Source organism: Vulpes lagopus, chromosome 3 (assembly GCF_018345385.1).
Source record: "Vulpes lagopus strain Blue_001 chromosome 3, ASM1834538v1, whole genome shotgun sequence".
NCBI classification, from domain to species: Eukaryota; Metazoa; Chordata; class Mammalia; order Carnivora; family Canidae; genus Vulpes; species Vulpes lagopus.
Window position 1 is genome coordinate 52546420 of NC_054826.1, and position 26220 is coordinate 52572639.

Consider the following 26220-nt stretch of genomic DNA (forward strand, 5'->3'; position numbering starts at 1 on the left):
TCACCCGACTGAGCCACGCCAGTACCCAAGGAATCTACCTTTTAATTTCTACCCCAAAGGTATGCTTTGTAAAGCTTCTTAGGACTCAAAGTTGAAGTTAGCAGGGAGTTAGCCCTTCACACAGCTCACTTACCTGTGAGTGCTAGGGAGTTGTTGAGAGCTGGGAGGTGGGAGGAGAGGCCCACCACAGTGCCCACTGCAGTGCCCACTACAGGGGTGGCTGCACCCTGAGAATGGTGGAGGCATCTTCAGGAGCGGCATGCTGGTGGAGGGCAGGTGAGGGTTCTGACATGCCCCTGGGGTGTGGGGGGCGGCAGCAGCGGCAACTGGGCATTCTGAAGCCTGGGCAGGGAAAGGTGCTGCTGGGGTAGTAGGCAGCAGGTGTGGGTGGGGTGGTGAGCCAAAGGATCCGGGGTGAGATGGGATCAGTGACGCTGGCTGCGGGTGGTGGCCGGTGGGGCTGTTAGGTGGAGCAGTGAGGTCTGAGTGCCGGTGGTGCTCCGAGATAGAGAAAACCTCACCTGTGGATGGATGGGGAAGAAGGGGGTCAGAGTGAGAGCCAAGACCCTGGGAAGGAAAGCCCAAGGACTCACTGCCACAACATCCTGCTTACTCTAACCACAGGGAACCTGTCTGGGGACAGCCTCTCAGCACATGTGAGCTTTTGGGAAAGTCTAGCAGTGCCTCAGGCTGGAGAGTTTTCCCTGCAGGGAGCAACTTGGCTGGACAGACTCAAGGTGCCAGATCTGAGAGAGGAGGCACCAGGAATGCCCACCCTATGGAAGACCACATCACCTTGGTTGTGGCACAAACAGGGGCTGTGTGTTCTGTCTCTTGGGGTCTCTCTAGGACTTATTGCTTGCAGGCATTCCTCAGGTACAGGAAAGGGTCTACAGAAACCAGTGGAGCAGCAGGGCAAAGTTCTGCCTCTGGGCCTTGAGGACTGAGGCTGCCAGGGTATGCCAAACTCTGGGGTAACCCAGATTTCAGAGAAGTAGGAAAGGCTTTGATGATTATCTGGCTTATGCATCAGAATAAATGAACTTCTACTCAACTCTCACAATACTGGGAGCAGCACCCTTTTGGAGAACTCAGATCTCAATTTTGTTTTAATTCCAGCATAGTTAACATATGGCATTACACAAGTTTCAGGTCCTCAATTTAGAAAGAGACAGTAATGAATATGTACACAATACTTCAAAGACCCAAGACTTTTTTTGTTGGGTCTCTAAGGGTTATCTCAAGGGTCTAAAGAAGGCTTACATAGCTGTGAACTTGGCTAATAATCCTGGCAGCCTGCACTGTCAACTTCTTGTGGATAGAAGTACAATGTTTTTATATTTGTCCTTTAGGTGGAGAACAGGAGGCCTAGGATGGCAAAAGCAGCTAGGTCCTCTGTGCAGTCCTCCCTGCAGATGTTAGGTGGCTAAAGTCCAAACTCCTTAAGGACACTCCCAGACTCCACTTTCTGTTCAGCTAGTGTTTACCATGTTCCCTCCTGCATCTGAAGGGAGCTATCAGAGCCAATGACAATATTTTTCAACTTCAGAGTTCTGGGGAAAGGACTGCCATGGAGACAGCCAAGGGCTAGGTACCCCCGCTTCCATCAGAACAGCTCCCCTTTTACTTATTTTAATAACTGACCTGATTTGACTAGTGAGGTGGTTAGGGAAACATGGCTCTCTGCATTTATGTGGCCTGGCTCTCTCCCGAGCTCAGAAACTCACCAGGGATGGTAGGAGGACTCCCGAGTGAGCTACCCGGCACAGCCCCACTGGAGTGCGGAGAGTTCCAGAGGCCCGAGAGCTTATGTGCTGACAGGAAGGAGCTGGGATCCCAGTCCCCTGAGTTCCCATGGCAGGAGGAGGAGGACGAGGACGATGAAGAGGAGGACGAAGAGGAATGAGAGTCACCCCCACAAGACTGTGATTTGCAGGATGTGTGTGACAAGGAGATCTGGAGAGAGGGGGGAAGAAAAGGCTCATGGTAAAACAGCAAACATCAGAGCCAACCCTCTGCTGCCTTAGCTTACTCAGTAGCACCTCCTCCTCCAGGCCCTGTGCCATGGCCAAAGTATAATTCCCACAACTCCAGGTGCAAGGGCAGACACGAATCAGGCCTTTGTGGGAGGAGCAGTGATGCTCCCAGTAAAGTGAAGTGTGTGGATACTGGTGAGAGTGACTCTGGTAGAGATACAGACTGCCCGTAAACTATGGGCCTTTGGGGAGTCCTGAGAGCTGCCAAGGAAAGGAAGGGTCAAGAGTCTTGAAGCTGACACAATCCTGGGGTATAAGAGGGGGACTAGAGGGGAATGAGAAACAAAGTCTGACTGTTGTAATTCAGGAGATGCCACTTAGATGGCTCTTGGGCATCTTGGAGGCCTTCTAACTTAAGGCCCACAATAGACCTTCAAACCAACCTTTGCCCTCTGCATCACACTGGTTGGCTTTCAAGCTGCCACAGAGCTGAAGGCAGCATGGTGACGTAGAAAACAGGCAGAATCTCCAGCAGCAGTACCTGTAAACAGGCCCTCACACTGCACAGGCTCTCCTCAGGGGCAAGGGGGGGCTGCCTGAAGCCTCTCTGTTCTTGCCCTGACTGTGAGTGCCCAAGCTGCTACTTGCTGTGTGGATACAGCCCAGCAGCCCTTCAGGGTCTGGGTGCAGCGGCTGCCGGAGGAGAGCCGCCAGAGAGAACAGGGAAGGAAGGAACAGATCAAGAGCCTGATGTCTCTGGGCAGGCAGCCCTTCTGCATTCAGCGACCCCCTTCTCAGCCGTTACCTACCGCCACTGCATGCTCTGGACCTGTCTGCCTTTCATCTTCCTCCATGCTCTTTCGGCAACTCTGGCAGACCCATAGAGGCATCTCGCCTAGGAGATTCTTGACAAGCTTTGGCATGAAGTCAGGGGGCAGCTTCTCACCCTGCAACACCAGTCCATTTTGGGAAGGGCCTTCTTCCCAGCCTTTGCGTTCCCGATGACATAGCAGGCAGCAAGTCTGCACAGACTGGGTGGAGGTGGGGGGAACCTGTCCAACAGACAGAAACAGGGTTTCCCAGGAAGGGAAAGGCTCTGCTTAGAAATGATAATAACAACACTAATAACTTCACTTATTATGTGTCAGGCACTGGGTTAGGCACTTTCTATACATAATTTTAGTCCTTGTAATAGCTCTGCAAACTAGGTGTTATTCTTATTTTATTTTTTAAGATGAAGAAACATTTCAAGAAGTACATTGCCCAAGGTTACAGAGCTACTGAGTGGCTAAATTAGGATATGAACCCTGGTTGACTGCAAAGCTCGTGCTCAAATGCCAGGATATCTCCAAATCTTGAAGGTTAAAGAACGGTCCTCTTCCTTCTCTGGTATGTCTGGGAGAGGCCACAATTCTTGGGCTGTCTGTGCAGTCCACAGACCCTGGGGGTAGGAGAGACCCTTTCAGTTAATGTTGAGTTTGGGAGAACATATGGGTTTCCTGAAAGCTGCACAATTCCATTAAGATCACAGCAGCATTTTGGAGAAGGGGTTTGTAGAGCTAATCAGAAAGCATCAATTCAGTAGAAAACAGAGTTGGAGAGAAGGTAAAGCAGACCTTGGAGCTTCTGAGAGGTGGTGGAGCTTCTGAGGTATGGTGAAAAAGAACCTGGGCTTTTGGAAGTCACCCTGACCCGCATTCTAATGGCTGCCTGAGCATACATTAGCTGGGTGACCTTGAGCAAGTTATTTGACTTCCTGAGCTCTTATTTCCTACCTACTTTGCAGAGTTGATGTGAGACTCAGTGCATAAACAGTGAAAGTGCCTAGCCCTGTGCATGCTCAAAGTATAGGCCCAATACACAGTAATTATTATTTGGACTTTTTTTTTCTTGTAGGACAAATGACATAGAAGTCTATAGATTTTTATGTCACATTGAGGGGTACTGATTGGGAGACTGATTTCATTTAATGATCCCAATTAGTGGCTTTCCTATATTCTGCAACTTTGGAAGGCAGCTATGCTCACCACTATACCACCAATGTCACTACTTCCAGGACTATTCTGCAACTTTGTAGAACACTCTCTGCAACTGGGGTTTGTTATGTCACTTTCTTTGGCCAATGAGATGTTAGCAAGTTTGCTGCCAGCATAAGCTTGAAAAGTGTATATGCATTTCTACTTGCTTCTTTGCATGGCTGGGCTTGCTCGCTCTTGAAACTATGCCTACTATAAGAGCATGACCAGGCTAGCTGTTTGTTGGCAGGATGTGAGAGACATGTGGAGAAATCTGAGTTTTCCTCGCTGATTGGCCAGTGGATCAGATACATGAGTGAGTCCAGCCAAGCCAGCCCCATTGGCAGAAATACCCAGTCAACCCAGAAACTTGAGAAATAATAAATGGTGTTGTTTTTAGCCACTAAGTTTTGGGGGTGGTGTGTTACATGCAATAGTTATATTAGCTGATAAACCTTCCAAACTTACCCACCACTAGGTAACAGGTGTTTGCAGAGGCCTAAGCAAAGGAATAAGGGTATCATCCTCATCCTACCAAGAAAATAAATGCCATCATCTTTCTCGAATAAAATCACCTTCTCACAATATGGCATCAGGGTATCCTTAAATCTGTAATATTACAATTACACTGACCTGGGTCTCTGGTTTCTAGAAAAAGAAAGGAACCAAGTAATAGTGCTAGGAGCATAATGAAACATTTGGGGAAGAAAAAGCACCTTTAGAAAGAGTACCAGAGAGAGAGAGAGAGAGAGAGAGAGAGAGAGAAATCTTATACGTGGAACTTATGTGAGATACTGCCTAAAAGGTTTCTGTCAAGGAACGTTTGAGTGGACAAGGCAGCTGCTTAACTGTAACTGTAAAAGGATATAGCTTCTAACCCACTGGTGGTATCTCATGGAAAGGAAGGGAGGTTGATGGAGAAGGAGGGTATTCAGAGAAGTTGAAGCAAAAGAGGCCTTTTTTTTTTCTTTAAGATTTTATTTATTCATGAGAGACACACAGAGACAGAAAGGCAGAGAGACACAGGCTGAGGGAGAAGCAGGCTCCATGCAGGGAGCCTGACGTGGGACTCAATCCCGGGTCTCCAGGATCAGGCCCTGGGCTGAAGGCAGCACTAAACCACTGAGCCACCCGGGCTGCCCAAAAGAGGCCTTTTTGAGAAGTCTCCCCAGGAAACTTTTCATAGCTATAAGGTACCATAGTAACTCCAGAGGGAGGAGGTGAGGCCAACACCCAAGCCTCTTTCCACTGATGGTGACCATATTCTTAAGAAAAACATTAGGACATGTAATTTTACTACAAGAGAGTTTCATTTCACTTGGGTACTAGGTTCTAAAGTTACTATATAAGAGAAAAATCTTGTGTAAGCAAAACTATTCTGAAATTCTTTGTATGGACTGTGAAGTACTATAATATATAGTTTTGGCACAACCGAGATATCAAATGTATAACATATATGACAATGTTCAATAAGTGGGTTTTTTTTCTTTTAAAAGCAAATATAGAATTATTTTAAGTTAAACGTATGATCAGTGTGATTGTACTTAGTGCCAAGGTACCTGTGTGAGGCACTGGGTACAGTGGAAATAATGCTGGCTTTGCCACTAATCTTGGGCCTCCACCACTTACCGGCTGTAGGATGTTGGGCCAGTTCTATTCTAGTCTCTGTCTCTTCATCTGTAAAATGGGATTAAGTCCTAACTTGTAGGGTTGGCTGTGAACATTAAATGGACAAAGCACCTAGAACAGTGCCAGGCCCAAAATAGGTTGCTCAACATACAGTACTAATTATGAACATGAGGGGAGTGATAGGAAACATTTAAAATCAGGACTAGGCTTGAAAACTATAGAAAATATGGTCACTATATTTTATAATACAGGCATCTTTCACAGGCAATGAATTTAAGGTGACTTTTAGATAACTTAATCTCTGCCCACTACCCCATGAAATCATTCCCCAAATATTCTTTGTACTCTCCTACTCCTACCTCATGCCTTTGCTAAAGGGGATCCTCTATTTCAAATCCCCTTCCTTCCCAAGTTTACCAGTAAGTAACTAGGCAAGGCTTAAATACAACTTCATCCAAGCTTTCCCAGAGAGTCTCTCTTGTAATTCACCTCTCCTGCCCATATTTCCATAGCATATTATGCCTTGGTTATAGCATCTGTGCCTTCCACTTTATTTATGTGCATTTCCTGTCCCTCTATTAGGTTGTGTTCCTAGAGGGCAAGGATCAGGTCTGATTCTTTTTTTTTTTTTTAAGATTTTATTTATTTATTCATGAAAGACACACACAGAGAGAGGCAGAAACACAGACAGAGGGAGAAGCAGGCTTCATGCAGGGAGCCTGATGTGGGTCTTGATCCCGGGACTCCAGGATCATGCCCTGGGCTGAAGGCAGGCGCTAAACCACTGAGCCACCCAGGGATCCCCAATCAGGTCTGATTCTTGTCTGGATCTCTCACAGTGTAGCACAGGGCATAGGCTCAGCTGGGCAGATAGTGGCTAAATCAGATTTGTTAAGTATCACTATGGCAATACAGCTTAGTGAGACATTGCTTAAAATTTTGAAATTTTGCTTCTCACAGGGAAAGGCCATCTTCTTCCGCTGGACCTTCACTCGAATGGTTCTAATCTCAAGTGTGAAAAGTGGAAGATCACATTCCTTGGGGATTACAATGAGATGGCCTCATTCACAGAAATAATGTGGTTTTTCCTAGAGCCAAACTGGCCCACATAATAAATTTTAGCCATCAACAGAAGTGAATTTACAGGACAGGCTATCTTTCCAGTTAAAGGAAGAAAACATAGGGCCTGGCAAGCTAATTAGGTCCTAACTGAAGCAGGGATGACACCACCTATACTGCATTTGGTTGCCCAGAGAATTAAGTGACATCAGTGATGCAAAGCTTAGCCCCAAGTGTTCCATGCAGTAGACACTCAAATCTATTACCTAGACCCTTTCGCTGTTCTGTTCTTAATAAAGCTACATTGGAACCTAATTATCCACTGTCCTGAGTTTGGTATACTTAAGTTTTTCTTTCTGGGCCAGGCAATTATTGGGGCTCCCCCCAATGCTGTTTTAACTCTAAGCCTTGGTGTCTGACCCCGAATACAATGCCTGGTGGGGCCTGGGCACTTTTTTCTCTGACATTTTCATTACTACTGCCAGGAGGCGGTGAAAATCCCAAGCCCTGGAGATGTTATATTTAGTCAATACTATCATTGTTTCTGTAAATTTTTGCTTTGGTAGAGAAAAGCTCCTGGTTCAGAATTCCCTTTGACTGCAATCTCCTGCCATTTTTCAAATTCCTGGCAATCATGACCCCTTATGTCCCTTAGTCAACTCAGGCTTTCAACTAGCTGTTCTCAAGCTGCATCAGGCATAATATTTCCACACGAGATCATGAACAATAAATGTTTATCAAATGAGTGAAAACAACCATTTTTCTTAACACAAAGGCTAGGGAACTGGTCCTTAAACCTAGCAGCCCTGGGCAACAATCATTCCTTCTCACTTCAGTTTAAATTTCAGAGCCTCTCAGATAAAGGTCTAGTCCTAGGTAAAAGATGGAGGAAGAGCAAGGAAAGGTTCTAGGAGTTTTTTTTAAGATTTGGGATCTGCTCAAAAAAAGTTCCAAGATTAAATTCTGCTTCACTCTAGGCAAAATCAGCATCTCTGGAGAGTGTGAAGTTACTCACACAGGGGATCCAAGTTTTAGCATGCGTATCTCCAGGGCAGTCAAGAACTCTAGACTGTGGCCACTCCCACCCAAGGGGGCTGGTGTGTGCAGTCATTAAAATCATTCTCTCTGCTCAATTGCCTGACCAGGCCCAAGACTTTTCTGTCTTGGCCTGAGAAACATTATGCTAGGGTATTCTAGATTTTCCTGGATAAGAATAGTTAAAATCAAAGGAAAAGAAAGCCAGTTTTTCTCATGAACATCATTTTTACTTGAAAGAATGACAAACTACTTATTCAGACTTGGAAACTGCCATTTTCCCAAAAAATGAACAAAATGAGCCTGTCACTTCAAGGAAAACAACTTTTTGTTTGTGGCCAATGACAAAATTCAAGCTTTGAGGCAAAAATCAGAACTCTGGAAATTTGGAATTTAGAATTTTGTATCCACCATCACGAACTTCCCAATACTTAAAAGACTTTTCTGGCGAAAATAGTGGTGATAGTAACACATGTAGTCTTTTGATATTATAAAATGAAATGGAAAAACATTTAGAAGAGCTGCATAACTCTGTGAACCTATTTTCCAAATGAGGAAAGCATGATGTTTTAGAATCATGCATTGGTAAAAAAAAAAAAAAAAAAAAAAAAAATTCATTCAAAGTGCTAAGATAAACCAACATTTTAATGTAAATGAGTATAAAGAATCCATTGATATGGTCTCAGATTCCATATTGCAAAGAATATCAACAATCACTTGGAAAGGCTATTAAAATACATTATCTGTTTGGGGCTGATTTTTTTTTTTAAGATTTTATTTATTTTTTCATAGAGGGGGGGGGGGTGCAGAGGGAGAAGCAGGCATCATACAGAGAGCCTGACGTGGGACTCGATCCAGGTCCCCAGGATCACGCCCTGGGCTGCAGGCGGTGCTAAACCGCTGCGCCACCAGGGCTGCCCTGGGGCTGGATTTTTAAAATATGCTTCAATGTAGTGCAACAGATGGGATACAGAAACATATATGAGCATCCCGTTTTTTTTTTTTTAAATTAAGCCAGACAAAGAAATTTGTGAAAATAAAAATGAGACCATTTTTCTATTTTTCTGGAAAATGTATTTTTCATTAAAATTGTTTATGTTAACATGATAGGCTTAATATTATTAAATGAATTAGTAACAAAACATTTTTAAGCTTTCTCAGTTTTAATACTTAATTAATCAATAAATAAATATCAATAGATGAAACCAAAAACGGAAAGCTCTTTTGGGGCCTCAATAATTTTGAGGAGTATAAAAGGGTCCCAAGACTAAACACTGAGAAATGCTAACATAAAGCCTCTATTGGTGCCTGTCATCTGGTGGGTGCACAATAAGCAAAGTGATTATTAACAATGATACAGTTCATGGCATATCTGGATAGCTTTTGGGGCATGAATAAATTTTCCACCTCACCTTTCTGTCCACAATTTGGTAATTGCTCGGGAATAATCAAGGTCACCAGACCAGGCAGCTTTCAAGGTCTGCTTTGAAGCTGGATCTAATATCCAGCACTAAACCTGCTCTGATTCCTCTTATGGATTCCTTTTAATCCCAAGAGTTTGTGTATGCTTGTAGAGGATACAAGCATGGATAAGAGATATGAGATATCTCTAAGAGATATCTAAGAGATATGTTGTATCTAACCAGTGGCCCTTCAGTAGCTTCCAAATCCTATTCTGAAATGACCCCATTAGAGTACCCTATTCTCAAGGCACCCAACCCCTGTGACCAAGGCAGAATGAGGGCAACAGAAACGGTTAAAATTCCCTTCCAGAAGCCAAAAAAAAAAAAAAAAAAAAGATTAATTCTTAGTCTAGCAAAACTCATCAGCCCAGTCACTGCCACTTATTCTTCCATTCACTTCATTCAATGAACATGCTCAGAGCCCATTCTCATTGTGGTAAGTGCTGGGAAACACCAAATGATATAGAATCCCTGCCTCAAGAACACATGCTTAAACAAGGCAGGTTCATGCATGAGGCTGTCAATGCTCCCAAACTCCTAGATGCCTCATATTCATTTTGGAGAATTGGGCAGGAACACAAATTAAAAAAACACACAGTTAAAGTTAATGTGACAAAATAATGTACACATTCAACCAACCAACCAACCAACCAACCAGGACCCTGGGCTTCTCTACTTCATGTAAGCTTATTTAATGTCCTTTCTCACGTACTTATCCAGTTTGAGGATCTCCTTCCTTTAGGTCCTCTTTCCTACTTTGGTCTCTCTTTAATTTCCTGGCTCCTTTCTGGTTAAGCTCACTACCATGGCACCTCTGGCCCCTGAGTTTCATGACTTGGCCTCAGTTGACCTCTCATGCTTCATTTCTGTGCTTAATACCTGACAATCTTAGGTTCTATTCGTACTGCTTCTTTAATACACCTTGCCCTGGAAACCTCAGCTTCTCAGTTCTACTCAGCAAGTTTGCACTCATGCCCTAAGATCTTGGTCAAAGGTTAATACAGCTTTTGCTGGACCACACTAAGTAGAACTAATTCTTTCTGCCCCAAGTCCCTGGTGGAATGACAACTCTTTGGAGGCAGGGAGTGCATCTTAGTCATTTAAGTGTGCCCAGGAACCTAGGCTTGGCTTGGATCTGACACATAGCAGACATTCATTGAATACATGAATAAATGCCTAAAGCCCACCTAGCTCCATTTCAGTTGGATAGAATCTAAAGACACAGATGAACTAGCCCTTTCCTGGATATGCTATGCTAAAGGATAGCTCTGTCACTTTGGGTCGCTGATGAAAGGGTATCAGTACTAAGACTGATAGTATCAGTACTAAGACCCTGGATAGAATCTAAAGACACAGATGAACTAGCCCTTTCCTGGATATGCTATGCTAAAGGCATAGCTCTGTCACTTTGGGTCGCTGATGAAAGGGTACCAGTACTAAGAATCTCAGACCACTCTAATGCTGGCAATCAGAGCTATAGTTAATTCTTAAAGAGGTGATAGTGCCTCAGTGCCCTGGAGCTTTCACCCAAAATTCCCACTCAGGCTGTTGGCTCAGTTCCTTCCTGAAAGAACAGCTGTTTTACACTAGCTGGTTTACGGAGAATTCACTCTGATTGTACAAGCTCAGTCAAGAATAAGGCAGAGAGTCTCTGGCCCCAGTAGCCTTCCACCCTAAGGCTAGCTCATCTGTTGAACCTGCAGCCTGGGTACAATCATCCACAGGAAGGCCTAAACTACTGCTCATTAACCTAGAACTTCAGGCAAATCATATTACTTATTCTGTCACCCCAGCACAGATTTCTCATGGGTAGAAGAGTATAAACTTTGGAGACAGACTGTTATGAGTTCAAATCCCAGTTCTGCCATTTCAGTATGATCTTGGATTATTACTCAATTTCTTTGAGCCTCAATTTGCTCTTTTATGAAATGAGAATAAAACCATACTTCACAGAGTTGTGAGGACAGAAGGAAATAAATTATGTAAAGTACCTGGCCTGGGCCTGGCACACAGTAGGTGCTCAATACCCGTTAGTTTCTTTCCTCTTCTGTCCTGGAAGAAATGACAGGGAAACTTACTAAGTGAGACTTAACCAATCCAAAGTTATTACCTGAAGCACGGGACAGAGAACTAGACAGGTGACCTTCAAGGCCCCTTTGTATGCCCCCCCATCCACAATCTCTGGCTACCACTTCCTAGTAAGACCCTTTAGTGTTTCGGGGCCCTGGTTTCTGCCTTAGATTCCCTATATCACTTTTTCAGAGTAGATGAAGAGATCTATTCATTTCAGAATGGAGGGGGAATCACAAAGGGAGCTGGAGAGCTGAGAGCCCTGAGGAGGGACTGAAGGGAGATGGCCTAGGACTGCAGCATGTTCATCCACATACAGGTTGAAGGATGAGGGTAGGACCATGGGCACAGAATCAAAAGGTACAAACATGGGGCCTTTTCGGGGATGCAAGATCTCTTTAGTCCTTTTCTGCTCTGCACATCCCACTCCTTTCCCTAATATCCGTTTCTTTCCCCAAATTCATAAAGCACTCACACCTGCTCTCATGCTGTTCTCACTGCCTCTTTCTTTTTAGGCAGTCTGGGTATTACATTCTCCTAAGTCCATAGGCAGAACTAACTATGCTGTGCTCTGGGATGCCCTAATACTTATCATGTATCACAGTTTTTGAAATCTGTCTTCTCTATAACACTGAGAATGCTGGAAGCAGGACCTGTGTCCCATGACTCACTGCATCCCAATCGTTCAAACAGAGATGACAGCACCAAGTGGATATGGGGAAACGTTTGGATACACAATGTTTAGCAGTTGGAGAATATTATTAACAGGGCAACAACTGGAGAAGTCTGTTTTTTGTTTTTAAAACTAAAGATGTTTCTTTCTATTCCTGCTTATGGAAAAGCTCCCCTCTCTGGGAAGTCCATTCTTTGAAGAATATATTAGGCTTCCACAAAGCTCTGCGACCCTCAACTCAGCAGTTCACAGACCCAGCCATGCAACAGAACCACCTGGGGCAGTTTTACAACCATACATTCCTGGGCTCCAGACCTAGAGACTGATTCTGTAGGTATGGGACAGGGTCCAGCAATACAGGGGATCTGATTAGTTAGGCTGGGCTGAGGGAGAGGTAGAATCAAGTAATCACAGCTACTTCTTCCACTGAGATTGCTTCCTCTCATGTTATCAGAGAATTTACCCAAAAACAACATGTTCACGTTCTTTTTTTTTTTTTTTAAAGATTTTATTTATTTATTCATGATAGTCACACAGAGAGAGAGAGAGGCAGAGACACGGGCAGAGGGAGAAGCAGGCTCCATGCAGGGAGCCCCACGTGGGATCCGATCCCAGGTCTCCAGGATCACGCCCTGGGCCAAAGGCAGGCGCTAAACTGCTGCGCCACCCAGGGATCCCCATGTTCACTTTCTTATTTAAGAGTTTTCATTGTGGGGCGCCTGGGTAGCATAGCTGGGTAAGTATCTGACTTTTGGTTTTGGCTCAGGTCATGATCTCAGGGTGCTGGGACTGAGCGCTGCTTTGCACTCCATGCTCAACTGTGGAGTCTTTCTCTCTGTCCCTCCCACTAGTGCTGTCTCTCTCTCTGAAAGAAATAAAGTCTAAAAAAGAAAAAAAAAAAAAAAGCTTTCATTGATTCTTCACTACCGACAGAATAAAGCCCAAACTTGGTGTGGCTTTCTAGAACCCTGCTAATCTCTCTCCAGCCTGATCTCATGCTACTCTGCCTGAGTTGGGCAGTTTTTGCCTCTGGGTCTCTATATTGCTTTTTTTTTTTTTTTTTTTAAAGATTTTATTTATTTATTCATGAGAGAGAGAAAGAGAGAGAGAGAGAGAGGCAGAGACATAGGCAGCAGGACAAGCAGGCTCCATGCAGGGAATCCGATGTGGGACTCGATCTGGGAACTCCAGGATTATACCCTGAGATGAAGGCAGACGCTCAACTGCTGAGCCACCCAGGTGTCCCATCTATATTGTTTTGTTTAGATATTTTCTCCCACCTTCTCCTTTAAAGGAACTTCTACTCAACCCTGAAGCATCAGCTCTGAGAAGTCTTCTATAGGCTATCATATCTGTGCATCTTCAATACCAAATATCTGTAATAATAATCGTGGCTACCACTTGGGCTAAGTGCTTGACATGCAGTACTTGCTACCCTAATCTGAGCCTGGCATCACTGTCATAGATGTGCGAAAACAAACTAAGAAGGCTAAAACTCTTCCAAAGGCTTCATACCAGGATCTAGGACTTGAATCTTAACTCAGAGTACGTGATGTTCTTCTAGCCTAACTACAAATAATATATACATGTGGGCAGAGACTGATTCACCTCTGCATCCCCAGCTAGCCCAGAGCCTGGCACAGATCAGATGTCCATTAGTGTTTGTAGAATAAATTAGTACCAGGTCAGGTGAGAGGGAGTCTGGGTGTGGTGTGTGTATAATGGGCCTAAATGAATGAATGACTACCAGCCTGGCCCAGCAGTAAAGGCTTCTAAGAACAAAGTGGAAAAAAATCTAACTTTTACTTCTTTTATTATAATTTGGCTTAACAGCCACTTATTGAGCACATAAGAACCATGTGCAATAAATACCCCACAAATGAATTAAAACATAGCCACTGCTCTCAAAAATTCTAGGTTCAGTATATAAAGATGTCAGTATCTTAACAGTCCATCTAATATCAGATATTAAGTTTATAGCTCTAGGACATTTTAAGGAAATTAAAAATTAAAAATCTTAGCAAGTAAGTCTTCATCTTCAAAGGCCTTTTAGCATTTCTACATAATGAATCTCTATTGGCTTACAGAGAAGAAACAGAGGTGGCAGAGATCTCCTGCTTGGTATCATTTCCTACTACTTACAATGAAAGTGGTCAGGCTGGGTGGGCAGTGATTTTAAAGGGGAGGTTCCCAGGTATAGGGACTATCTTATTCATCTCTGTGTCCAAAATAAAGGCCCTGGCACAGAGGTCGTAATGCTTACTGAGTGGATTAAACATAATGAAATGGTTTCAATAGACACTGACTGATCCTCTGCTCCAGCCTCTCGAGAGAGCAGGTTTAACTCTGAGCAGTGGGGAACCAGGTCTCTAGAGTCTCTTTAAGCTGGGCTGAGCAGGTCTTAGCGGGTGCCGCAGAGAGATGAAAGATGAGAGATGGGAAAGGCAGGTTGAGCTCAACCAGCTCCAAATGCTGGCTTACAGTCTGGCAAGTCTCCTGAGGGTTTACTGAGTGTGCACCTGGATTGCAGGCTCAGTGGTCCAAGAGCGACCAAAAGACAGCAGAACTGGCAGGTGAGAACACTCAGGCTTTGGATGGCCATCTGGCACAGTTCCCACTATCTCTGACTCCTGCTCTTGCCTGAGGAGCCTCGATGTACTCGGTGCTACGTGGGTTGCTCCACATTCTCTTATGATGTTGCTGACGAGGCTTAGAGAGAGGAAAAAACAGGCCCAGGGTCACAAAGCTAGAAAGAAACTGAACTTGGGAGTTCATCCCAAGTCTGGAATAACTAAACACTAAACAGTCTTATTTATCTGCTTTGTATGTTTTTTTCCTTTGCTAATAAGGCGGTAACTGTTTCAGTCTTATTTAGTAAGTGAGGATTTGCATTTTGGTGAACAGATCAATAGAGTTTAGTGACCTGAACAACTTAAGGACTTTTGGGCTAGCTCAAGGTTCTGCATTTAAATGTGAATGAGTTTTGTAAATGCACAAAAGGGACTGGGATGGAATCAGAATGGTCAAACTTGAACTCAGAGGAATCACGGCTCTTCTAGCCTAACTACAATTACTGTATACACGTTCTCTGGACCGTGAGCCCTTTGTGGGCAGACCACATCAGATTCACTTCGCATTCCCAGCTAGCCCAGGGCCTGGCACAGATAAGGTGACCTTCATATCATGGGCAGACACTATTCAGACTGCACATTACTGCCTTGCAAAAATGTGGGCACAGCAACACCAAATTTTTAGTTTTAAGGCACAAATCCAGTTTGTGGGAATCTTTTGGTTTTTAAAAAATTGGCTCAAATCAAAACAAAAATAAGAAAATGTGTGACTTGGTATGTTAGAATCTGTCTGTGTGGACTAGAAATGGTCCTATTTGCTGTCTTTTGCTTCAGTTTGGCATGCAACACTGAGTTTCACTTTATGTATTCACTCTGTGCACACAGAATTATAAGCAGCAGCGGGAGACAGAGATCCTCACCAAAGGCACACTGGTGGGCCAAACAAGGACCCCAACCCTTTCAGTGGGTGTGTTGTATCAGGGAGCAAAAGCTGCTTCTGGTATCCAGAAATCCCCACCCCAGTGAAGATGTAGGATATAATCAGAAAGGAATTTGTCATTTATTTCACCTCTTTGTGGCTATAGTTAAAAATTTTTTTAAAAAAGCTTTGTTAAATCCCATACAGTATACAAGAGTGTCCTTTTTTGGCACTGGGGGAGGGGGACACCTGAGATCTACAGTGGGAGTTATTTGAGCAAATGTTTACTTGCTCTGAGTTTCTGTTTCTTCATCTGAAAAATGGGGTAATAGTATTTATATCCTTCAGTTCATTCATCAACATTTGTTAATCACCAGGCACAGGGGTACAAAAGTGACTGACATGGTTCCTGCACTCTCAGAATTTATGTAGTAAAAGCAGACTAATAATTAAACCAATAATTATTGGTTTATGTGATGAGTTAACTCATCACATTTGTACTAAATGCTGAGGAAAGAACAGGGGTGGTGGGAAGATTAGAAATATGGTATGTAAAGTGTCTGGCATGAATAAATTAATGAACTGGCAGGTCAAGCAGTGGAGATGAAGCTTATAGCTCTTAAGAAAGCTGTGTCCTGAATAAAAACTAAATAGTTAAGCCATTACCCAAAATTCTGGCCATGAGTACTATAGCTTAGCTAAGTGGCAGGGGACACTAAAGTGTTGCTGGTGAATAGGAAGGAGAGGACCTACCCTAACACTCCGCTTTTGGATAACAGCACTCCCAGGGTGCCCCACAGAAGAGAAAGGAAAGCCAAAGGGAGAAGCAGGTTCAGAGTCTAAAGTCAGATCAGGCAACAGTGGGGTCCAACCTGGGGAGTTGCCTCTCAGGGTAGGGGGTGGGGGTGAAGGTAGGGCTTCTGACACTCAATAAGTGGTGACATTTTCATTAATTAAAAAATTTTATTGTGATCTGAAACACAAAGGAGATCAGCATCAAAACTGGGTTATAATAAGCACAGGTTCTCAACAGATTCATTCTCTCTCATTCACCTAGTTATTTGACTCCGTGTCACCAAGGCCCAGGGCTAGGCATGAAGGAACAGAGATAGATGACAGTCTGTGCCCTTGTGGAGTTCACAGTGCAGTGCAGGGAACAGATACATCAACAGAATGTCTCACTGAAGAATGGAGGGTGCTAGCAAAGGGAAGCACAGGGGGCTGTGGGCACAAAGGGGGCACCTCACGCAATGGGGAAGGTAGGGAAGGCTTTCTGGGAATGGTACCCCAAATGGCATCCCCACTCACATGCACAATTCCAGAGATTCTACTAGAAGGCTGTCAAGAGCCATGCCTTCTGGCTGCACCAGCCTCCCAGAGTCCCCTGCTGCCCGATGCAGTGTCTGCAGAGCCAAACGCATCTTCCGCCACGCCTCATCCTCATCCGGCGCTGAATCCGACCCTCCAAGACTCCTGCAGGAGCCTGCCTTCCTTGGCAGGCTCAGCCAAAAGACCAACTCAAAACTCTTTTGTCAGAGCAAGCTTAGGGCGAGCCACCCAGCCCCAGGTGCCACAACCCTCCCAGAGCAACTGTGGCTCATGCCACCCCCGTCTCTCAGTGAACACTGGCAGGGTACCTCCCATAATCTCCTTTGCTCAAAAGAAAGTGACCTTCCAGGTGACAAGCTGGAAGCTTTGCTGAGTCCTGCTACTGCTCACTCTCAGCAGGATTCACCAAACCCAGGGATCTGAGGGTTGGGGAGGGCCACGTTGTGGGTCAGGGGTGTAGAGGGAAGAAAGGGCAGGCTTTGCTAGTAGGCTTACACTTCAGGCCAGGAGCCGCACTAAATAGTCTTCTGGGCAGCCTGGCTGTCTGTTCCAACTGCTCAGCTGGGTGGGGAGAGGAGGGAGGCCCTAAGCGACATATGCTGAGGGCACACAGCTGCTGAGGGGGTAGTGACTGCAGGCAGTGAGGGGAAAGGGTGGGGCCGCTCCCGGGACGGGGAGTGGGAAAAGCCTGCAGCCTAACGCCACAGCGCCCCAGGCTGGCCTGTGGGTAGGTGGGGGAGCAGGTGGGCCCAGGGGGAGGTGGAGGGCAGATTGCTGAGCTGTGGCCTCAGGAGCAGAGCCCAGTCCCAGTGTGGGTATACGACCAGAAGGTTTAGCCCCAGCTCCAGCCTGGAGGCCACCGAACAGGATGGACCACGCTTCAGCCTGGGTCCAGAAGGGTCCAGCCTTCACTCCCGCTTCGGGGGAGATAGCCTCAGCCCCAGCTGCTGGAGGAGGATGGTCCATCCATCCCCAAGCTCACCCTGGCCCCGCTCCCGGGAGGTCAAAGTGCCGGAGCAGCCGGACTCGCCTCGAACGCTCCTACCTGCGGTCCGGGCGCCAACTTGGGCTCGTTTTCCTCCCTGGGGCCGTCGCGGTCCGGCTCCACGGGCGCCTCCGGGGGCCCTGCACCCGCTCCCGCTTCCAGGCTCGGCGGCGGCGGGGGCTCAGGAGCCTGGGGCTTCTGTTGCCCCGCCGCCCGCATCCGCTCGCGCCGACCCGCGCCGCCGCTCGGCCTGCTCCGCCTCCGAGTCATGCTGCTGCTCGCGCCGCTCCCTTGCTCCACTCGCGCCGCCACCGCCGCCGCTCCCCTCGCAGGACAACAGCAAATATGGCGGCGCCCGGCTCCCCGCTCTGCTGCTGCCAGCAGGTCATAGGGCGCGGCGTCCGCGCCGCCGCACTAGCCCCCGAGGCTGCCTGCGCCATTTTGAATAAGGTCACTACCTAAAGTTCTGTGAGAGTGAGAATCGAGTGGACTCGCGGGAAGCGACCTGAGCCAGGGAAGGGTGGTCACTGTGGTAACCATCCTCCACGGCCCTGGGCGCTTAAGAATTGCCTGTTAAATGGAGGAGTAGATTAATTTCTAGAATACTTTCACACTCGCCATCTGACTCCTCATGCACCACCGTGTCGTTCCCATTTTGCAGCGGAGAAAGTCGAGGCTGCTCTCGAGGCTAAGTGGCTGCTCTACATCAGCCAGCTAGAACGTATGGGCTCGGGTTTGGTCTGAAGTGAAAGGGAGAAGGAATGGTCTAGGTCTTTTTTTTTTTTTTTTTAATTTATTTTTATTGGAGTTCAATTTGCCAATATATAGCATAACACCCAGTGCCCCCGCCCCCCCGCCCACCTCCCCTTCCACCACCCCTTGTTCATTTCCCAGAGTTAGGGGTCTCTCGTGTTCTGTCTCCCTCACTGATAGGTCTAGGTCTTTATTTGCAACGTCCGGTCGACTGGGAGTCCCGCGTTCGGTTCTTTGGACAGCAGAGCCCAGACCCCGCTTCTGCCCCAGTCTGGCGGAGAAAGAGGACAATTAAGTACACAATTACAACCAGTGCGATGAAGATGAGATGACTGGGGCACATAATCAGTGTTTCCGCAAAAGTGGTTTGTGCAGGGAGGATTTTGAGTGGTATGCAAAAGGAACATTTAAAGATGTAATAATTGTGGGACGCCTGGGTGGCTCAGGGGTTGAGCGTCTGCCTTCTGCCCAGGGCCTGATCCTGGAGTTTCAGGGTCAAGTCCCACGTCGGGCTCCCTGCATGGGGTCTGCTTCTTCCTCTGCCTGTCTCTGCCTCTCTCTATGTCATGAATAAAAAAAATAAAATTCTTAAAAAAAGTAAAAATGTAATAATTGTGTATTGTTATTATTATTATTTATTCATGAGAGACACAGAGAGCGAGAGAGGCAGAGACACAGGCAGAGGGAGAAACAGGCTCCATGCAGGACTGGATCCCGGGACTCGATCCCGGGACTCCAGGACCACGCCCTGGGCCAAAGGCAGGTGCCAAACCGCTGAGCCACCCAGGGATCCCCAATTGTGTATTGTTAAAATGAGTTTTCCCTCTCTCCTTTTTTGAATATATGAGACATGCAAATGGTACAAATTTTTGAAAAAAGTTTTGAGTGCAATCTCTTATGCCAGGGCCAGTGGTACCCTGAAACTATATGTCCTTATATGTAGAGTTGCTATATGTATCAACAGGCCAGAATTAGGACATGAGCCTAATTAATGGGAACCAGGGCTATTTTGAGAAGAAAGACTACGTGGCCTTGGAGCTTTCCTTAACTGCCAAAGAATAAATGGAAAATACTTCATCTCAAAAAAAAAAAAAAAAAAAAAAAAAAAAAAAAAGAAAATACTTCATCTCATTATAGGGATTAGTGCCATCATCAAAGATTTAAAGGATTCACGGTGATTCCCACTACATGAACATTACTTCTTAGTTTGGCCAGAAGATAGATAGTATCTTTTCCCATTTATTTTTATTGTGGTAAAATATGCCTAACATAAAACTTAATGATCATAACCATTTTTAAGTGTATGTTCAGTGGTATTAAATACACTCACATTGTGTTCAACCATTATCATCATCCATTTCCAGAACTCTTTTCATCTTGCAAAACTGAAACTATATACTCATTAAATAACTCCACATTCTCCCTTCCCTGGCAACCACCATTCTACTTTTTTTTTTATTTTTAAGGATTTTATTTATTTATGATAGTCACACAGAGAGAGAGAGAGACACACACAGAGACAGAGACACAGGCAGAGGGAGATGCAGGGTCCACGCAGGGAGCCCGACATGGGATTCAATCCTGGGCCAAAGGCAGGCACCAATCCGCGGCGCCACCCAGGGATCCCGCCACAATTCTACTTTCAAAAAATCTCTTTTTCTCCACACCAGCCTTTGATAACCACTATTCTACTTTCTGTTTCTATGAGTTCAACTTTTTTTTTTTTAATATTCTACATAGAAGTAAGATCATGTAATATTCGTTTTTTTTGTGACTGGCTTATTTCACTTTGCAAAGCGTCCTCCAGATTCATCCATTTAAAAAAAAATATTTTGTTTATTTATTCATTCATGAGAGACACAGAGAGGCAGAGACACAGGCAGAGGGAGAAGCAGGCCTCCCCAAAGGCCTAGTGTGGGACTCTATCCCGGAAACGGGGATCACGCTCTGAGCCGAAGGCAGATGCTCAACCCTGAGCCACCCAGGCGTCCCTCAGATTCATCCATGTTGTTGGAAATGGCAAGATTTTCCTTCTTTTGGGGGGATTAATAATATTTCATTATATATGTATCATATTCAGACGCTTTGTATATAATGTATACTCTTATACTTTGGTATTTTATGTGTTTTTTTCACATATATACATATACATATGTATATGCCACATTCTTTTTATTGATGGAGAAGATAGATGGTCCTGAAGAATGAGAGAGCATTATGGCAAACTTATTCTGGTAAGGACTCCAGTTGCTGGTACTTTTTCAGAGTGGTTGTTCTTGGAGCTCATGGGTGCTGTTGCTGGTTTCTAATAGACAACTATGGGTCTAGTATACCTTTCCTTCTACACCAAACCTCAGGAATAGTTGTGTTCCTCTGGAAGGTGCTGTAGTAAACCTTCACTATCTTGTTTCAGGGGTATGTCACTTTCTGAACACACTTATTTTACAGAAAGCTTTGACCAAATCACCATTCTATTGGCTATTAGGTGCTACTGTGACACTGATGACATCATCCTGATGGGCCGAGAACAGGAAATAAGAGATGCCTTAGATGACTTGGTAAGCATGATGTGTGTGCTAAAAGGCAGATAGTAGATCTCACAAATATACAGTGGTCTGTCTGTGGGGGCATCTGGGTGGCATAGTCAGTTAAGTGTTGCAACTCTTGGCTTTGGCTCAGGTTGTAATCTCCGTGTCATGAGATCAAGCCCTGCTTTGGGCTCTGCATTTAGTGTGGATTCTGCTTGAAATTCTCTCTCTCTCTCTCTCCCTCTTGCCCCTCCCACTCGTGCCCACTCCCACACACTCTCTCTCTCAAATAAATAAGAATATATATATACAATGGTCTGTCCACTTGGTGCACTATCCAGGGGTCTGGGATATATTGAGATGTTTCCTATAAAATGAAGGACAAGTTGCTGTTAATCATACTCCCTATCACTAATAAAGAAGTACAGTACTTTCTGGGCTTCTTTAGACTTAAGTGGTAAAATATGCTATATTTAGGCATATTGTTTTTATCTATTACTGGCTCACTTGAAAGTTGTCAACTTTAAGGGGGGATCATATGAGGAGGGAAGCTTTTTTTATTGGATCAGATGGCAGAATAAGTAGTTCTACCTTTGATTTTTATATTTAGGCATTGGATTTTGGAACAAAGTTATGCCATCCTTCGGCAAATAGTTATTCTCCTTTTGAGGTGCTCCTGGTTTGCTCCAAAGGTCTGGTGAAATTGCTTGCCTGACCATGGCATACCAAGTTATCATGTGACTTGAGCTACCATGTTATCTGATCTACTCAGCCATAAAATCAGGGGTGGTCAGCAGCATTCCATTGCCATGGGGACTGACATATATGGCCTGGGTCCATGCAAGCCCTAAAGGCACAAGTACAGGCAAACCTACAAGTACACAAAAAGATTCCCTGAGCAAGTTGTTTACATTCCTCTCCTGCTACTGATATCCATGGTCTCATGGAGAATTGTTTATGATGAACTGCTGGAGGAAGAAAAATCTAAAGCCCAGTTTATAGATGACTGCACAGTATGTTGACTTCAGCCAGAAGTGGTTGCTGAAGATTCCCAGTCTTCCTCCAAGAGGGCCTAAAGGACCTAGGAAAGGGAAGTGTGCTTGGAAGCCCTAAAGTATAGACACACTGATTCCTGGGCATTGGATAATGGATTAGTCTTTTGGTCAGAGATCTGGAAGGAGGCAGACTGAAGGTTAATGACAGGAAATTTTGAGGAAGATAAAAGTGCATAAAGTGCCCAGAAGAGCTTCAGAGCATAAAGTGATTTGTGCCTCAGATGAACATTCACCAAATGGTCTTCACTATGGAAGAACCTCTTTTTTTCAAAAGATTTTATTTATTTATTAATGAGAGACATACAGAGAGAGAGAGAGAGAGAGAGAGTCAGAGACACAGGCAGAGGGAGAAGCAGGCTCCACACAGGGAGCTGGACATGGGACTTGACCCCAGATCTTCAGGATCAGGCCCTGGGACTTGATCCCAGTCTTCAGGATCAGGCCCTGGGCTGAAGGCAGCGCTAAACTGCTGAGCCACCTGGGCTGCCCTGGAAGAAACTCTTATACCTGGTGGGCAGTATGACCCCTGTGACTATCAGGCAGTCCCCTTCCTCTGCCATTTTGGGACTTTCTCAGCAGGTTTATGACAAAACTGGCCTGGCAACACGGACTCCCTCTCACAGGTGGCCTTGCCACTATTAACTGCTCAGTCCAGTTTGTCAGTCCCAGGAAACCAGCCTAAGCCCCCAGGGTGGAACCTTACTCTGAGGAGACTAGCCAGCTACATTGGACTCTGTATTAGTTAGGGTTGGCCAACTGCTCTAACAAACAATCCCAACATGTTAGGGGTTTAATAACATAATATTTTAGTTCTTGTTCATGTCACAGTCCCATGACTGTCAAAGGGAATTTACTTCATACAGTCATTCAGGAATCCAGTCCTCTCCTATCTTGTGACTGTCCTTTCATCTATGTTCTCCATTGATCTAGGGGATGGGGAAGAAGATAGAGTGAGGGTTGCATGGGATGTTTTTATGAGCAATTCCCAGAAATGACTATATGTCATTTTCACTCACATTCGTTGGTGAGATGTTAGCCACATGGCTCCCCATCACTGTAACCCATCCCTCCCACTCCATCCCCTTTCCCCAGGCCACCACTGATCTGCTTTCTGTCTCTATGAATATTTTGCATTTCATACAATATGAGCTATTTTGCCTGAGTTCTTTCTTTCCCTCAGCATAATTGTGATGCATCTATGTTATAGAGTGTATCCATAGCCCATTCTTTCTTACTGCTGGCTAGTAGTCCATTGTGTGGAAGTACCATAGTTTGCTTATCCATTCAACATTGATGAGTAGTCATGAACAGATATTTCTTATATGTTAAATTAGCTTATTATGCTACTCTGAAAACTGGAAGAAAAAAATTTTAAATCAAGTATATAATATACTGAAATTATATCTTTTGCAACTGAGATATATATATATATATATATATATATATATATATATATATATATTTTTTTTTTTTTTTTTTAGGTGCTAACTTAAAAATGTATGAAGTCAGGGCCAGCTTCATGGATGCACCTGTGCAGCCACTTGGAGCACCACATTCAGAAGGGCTCTGAGCTTGGCTTAATGCCTGGCCTTTGTCTTCTTTAAATTCTTTCTTTAAATTTTATTAAGATTTTTACTTTAATTCAGTATAGATAACATACAGTGTTAGAGTAGTTTTGGTGTACAAAATAGTGATTCAATAATTCTGTATGTTACTCAGTGCTCATTATAATAGGTGTACTCCTTAATTCCCTTGGTATTCTTTTTTTTTTTCTAAATTTTACTTATTTATTTGACAGAGAGAGAGAAAGAGAGAGAGAGAGAGAGAGGGAGAGATAAAACAAGCAGGGGGAGAGGCGGGCAGAGGGAGAAGCAAAAGCAGACTCCTGCTGAGCAGGGAGCCCAAAGTGGGGCTCCTTCCCAGGACTCTGGGATCATGACCTGAGCTGAAGGCAAACACTTAACCGACCACCCAGGTGCCCCTCCCCTTGACATTCTTAATAGGGTTTGAGCAAGAGGCCCACATTTTCATTTTGCACTGGGTGCTACAATTTATTTAGCTGGTCCTGTGCAAGAGGGTGTGGAGTTTTGTTTTTTTTTTAATGAGTTTATTTTATTTTTTTAAATCTTTACTTTTTAAAAATATTTTATTTATTTATTCATGGAGACACACAGATAGAGAGAGAGAGAGGCAGAGACACAGGCAGAGGGAGAAGCAGGCTCCATGCAGGGAGCCCAACCTGGGACTCCATCCTGGGCCTCCAGGATCACACCCCAGGCTGCAAGTGGCGCTAAACCGATGTGCCACAGGGGCTGCCCAAGTTTTTCAAACTACTTCTATGGGGCATACAGTCAAAGGTGTGAAGGCCACTGACCTCATCACCTAGGTCTGTAAGGGCTCAGGTGTGGAACACAAAATTCAGTTTGTCAGTTCTACCCTGTGACTTACTTCCCCTCCTACCCATTGTGGTGGGAGCAGAACTAACTAGTTGTTTGAGTGGAGAGGAGGGCAGGGGAAATTGTAAGGGCAGTGCAAACTAGATTGCTATCTTGGCATTGTTTCCCATCCACATGGGTATTGTTGGCACCAGTGGGCCTTCCACAGATATGGGCTTCAGCTTGCCCCAATGCAGTTACTGAGTCCCACCCAGCTCACCACCCTCATCTTGGCTGGCTGTCCAGAGAAGTGGTTCCACTGGAGGAAAGGAGATCAGGGCCCCTCTTCCCCTTGAGTTCTGGAGTTGTGCCTCAGTGTAACTAAGGACTTTCTTGGCACTTTTTGAGGGAGAGTGTTCTTCCTCTCCCTCAATCCTCCTCACTCTAAACTTGAGAATGGGTTTGTACCTTTGGGGAGGAGGGCCTGGGACTGATTCTCCCCACTTTCCCTGAGAGAGAGAGGAGAAGGAATAAAATTGGAGAGGATGAGAGAGAGGGTCCAGTGTGAAAGGTCTTGAATCCCAGGTTGAGATTTGGACCTTCATGAAGGTGGTGGAGCCTTGGCACAGAGGAAGAATGAAACAGAAGGTCAATGTGAGGCACTCTGGGAGCAGAAGTACATTGCCGTGATCCTTCCCAAGCTGTCATGGGCCTCACTGTTACAGTGACTATAGTAGAATCTGTATGGTGCAATTCTAACACACTTTTTCTAGGTGGTAAATAGAAAATGGCTAGTGAAGTAGGTCACTTTATTAGAGCAGCTGGTTATTGTTCCTAATCCTAAGTGGGCAAGAACAATTGAACCTATGCTACAGGGCCCTGAGAGAAGACCATGGGGGAAGGAGGGAAAAATTTGCAGATGGTGTTGAAGAACCTGAATTAGCCTGGAGTGTTTGGGAAACAAATCTCTCAAAGGAAGGACAGGCTTCCTCCTCCTCATAACTCTATCATCCATCTGACTTCCAAGTCTTGTTGATTCTGCCTCTAAAATATCTATTCCAGCAAGGAGAAATCTCTGTTCATAAATTCACCTGTGCAAGAAATATAATTAAACTTTTTTAATAACTTAATTTCTATTTTGAACTCCCATTCTGCTGGAGTGACAGAAACTTCATCTTGGCTAATTGAGGGTTTTACCCCTTCCCCGAGGCTTGTGTTTAAGGCTCTGGAGCTTCATCTAGTATTTGGGTGGGAGTTTGTGCGTGTGTGTGTGTGCACATGTGTGTGTATGTATTGGGGGGATCTAGTTCTTTTTTTTTATTTAAGATTTTATTTGTTTATTCATGAGAGACACACAGAGAAGCAGAGACACAGGCAGAGGGAGAAGCAGGCTCCTGGAGGGAGTCCAATGTGGGACCTGATCCCAGACCCTGGGATCATGCCCCGAGCCAAAGGCAGATGCTCAACCACTGAGCCACTCATGCGTCCCTGGGGGATCTAGTTCTCAATGTCATCTGCCTACACAGATACTCGTGGAGATGTCTTTGGTCCCATTGGTTGCTGCTGAGACCTGGCTGTTCTCACACGTCTGGTAGAGACCCCAGCTTTCTTCCTGCTGCATGCCACTCTTGCCTGTGGGAATCTTGCTGTGGTTAGCTAAGGTCCTTTTTTTGGCTAGACATGCCTCAGAGCCATCTCCGTGATAGGCATTGCTGCTTCCCAGGGCAACATTCCCCTCTGCTCCTGGGTTTTCTGCCCTGTACTCCAGCCTCTGTGAACTCTCATC

General features: G+C 45.1%; 1 protein-coding gene across 19 annotated transcripts in view; it reads right to left on the reverse strand.

Moving 5' to 3' along the window:
- The window catches only part of FAM193B (family with sequence similarity 193 member B), a 32984-nt gene extending 14901 nt beyond the window's left edge, over positions 1 to 18083 (reverse strand). For 3 of the 19 annotated variants that reach the window (XM_041748663.1, XM_041748662.1, XM_041748658.1), the window contains exons 1-4: positions 17784 to 18083; positions 2786 to 3028; positions 1728 to 1956; positions 134 to 521 (exon numbers count right to left, since the gene is read on the reverse strand). In XM_041748663.1, coding sequence (XP_041604597.1) covers positions 134 to 521; positions 1728 to 1956; positions 2786 to 3028; positions 17784 to 17993 — 1070 coding nt within the window. In that variant the 5' untranslated portion in view covers positions 17994 to 18083. Of the gene's footprint in view, positions 1 to 133; positions 522 to 1727; positions 1957 to 2785; positions 3029 to 4459; positions 4523 to 11168; positions 11230 to 14439; positions 14630 to 16717 lie in introns of those variants that run through there. The other 16 variants (XM_041748657.1, XM_041748659.1, XM_041748652.1 and 13 more) reach the window with 15 other exon arrangements.
- Positions 18084 to 26220: the final 8137 nt, after the last annotated feature.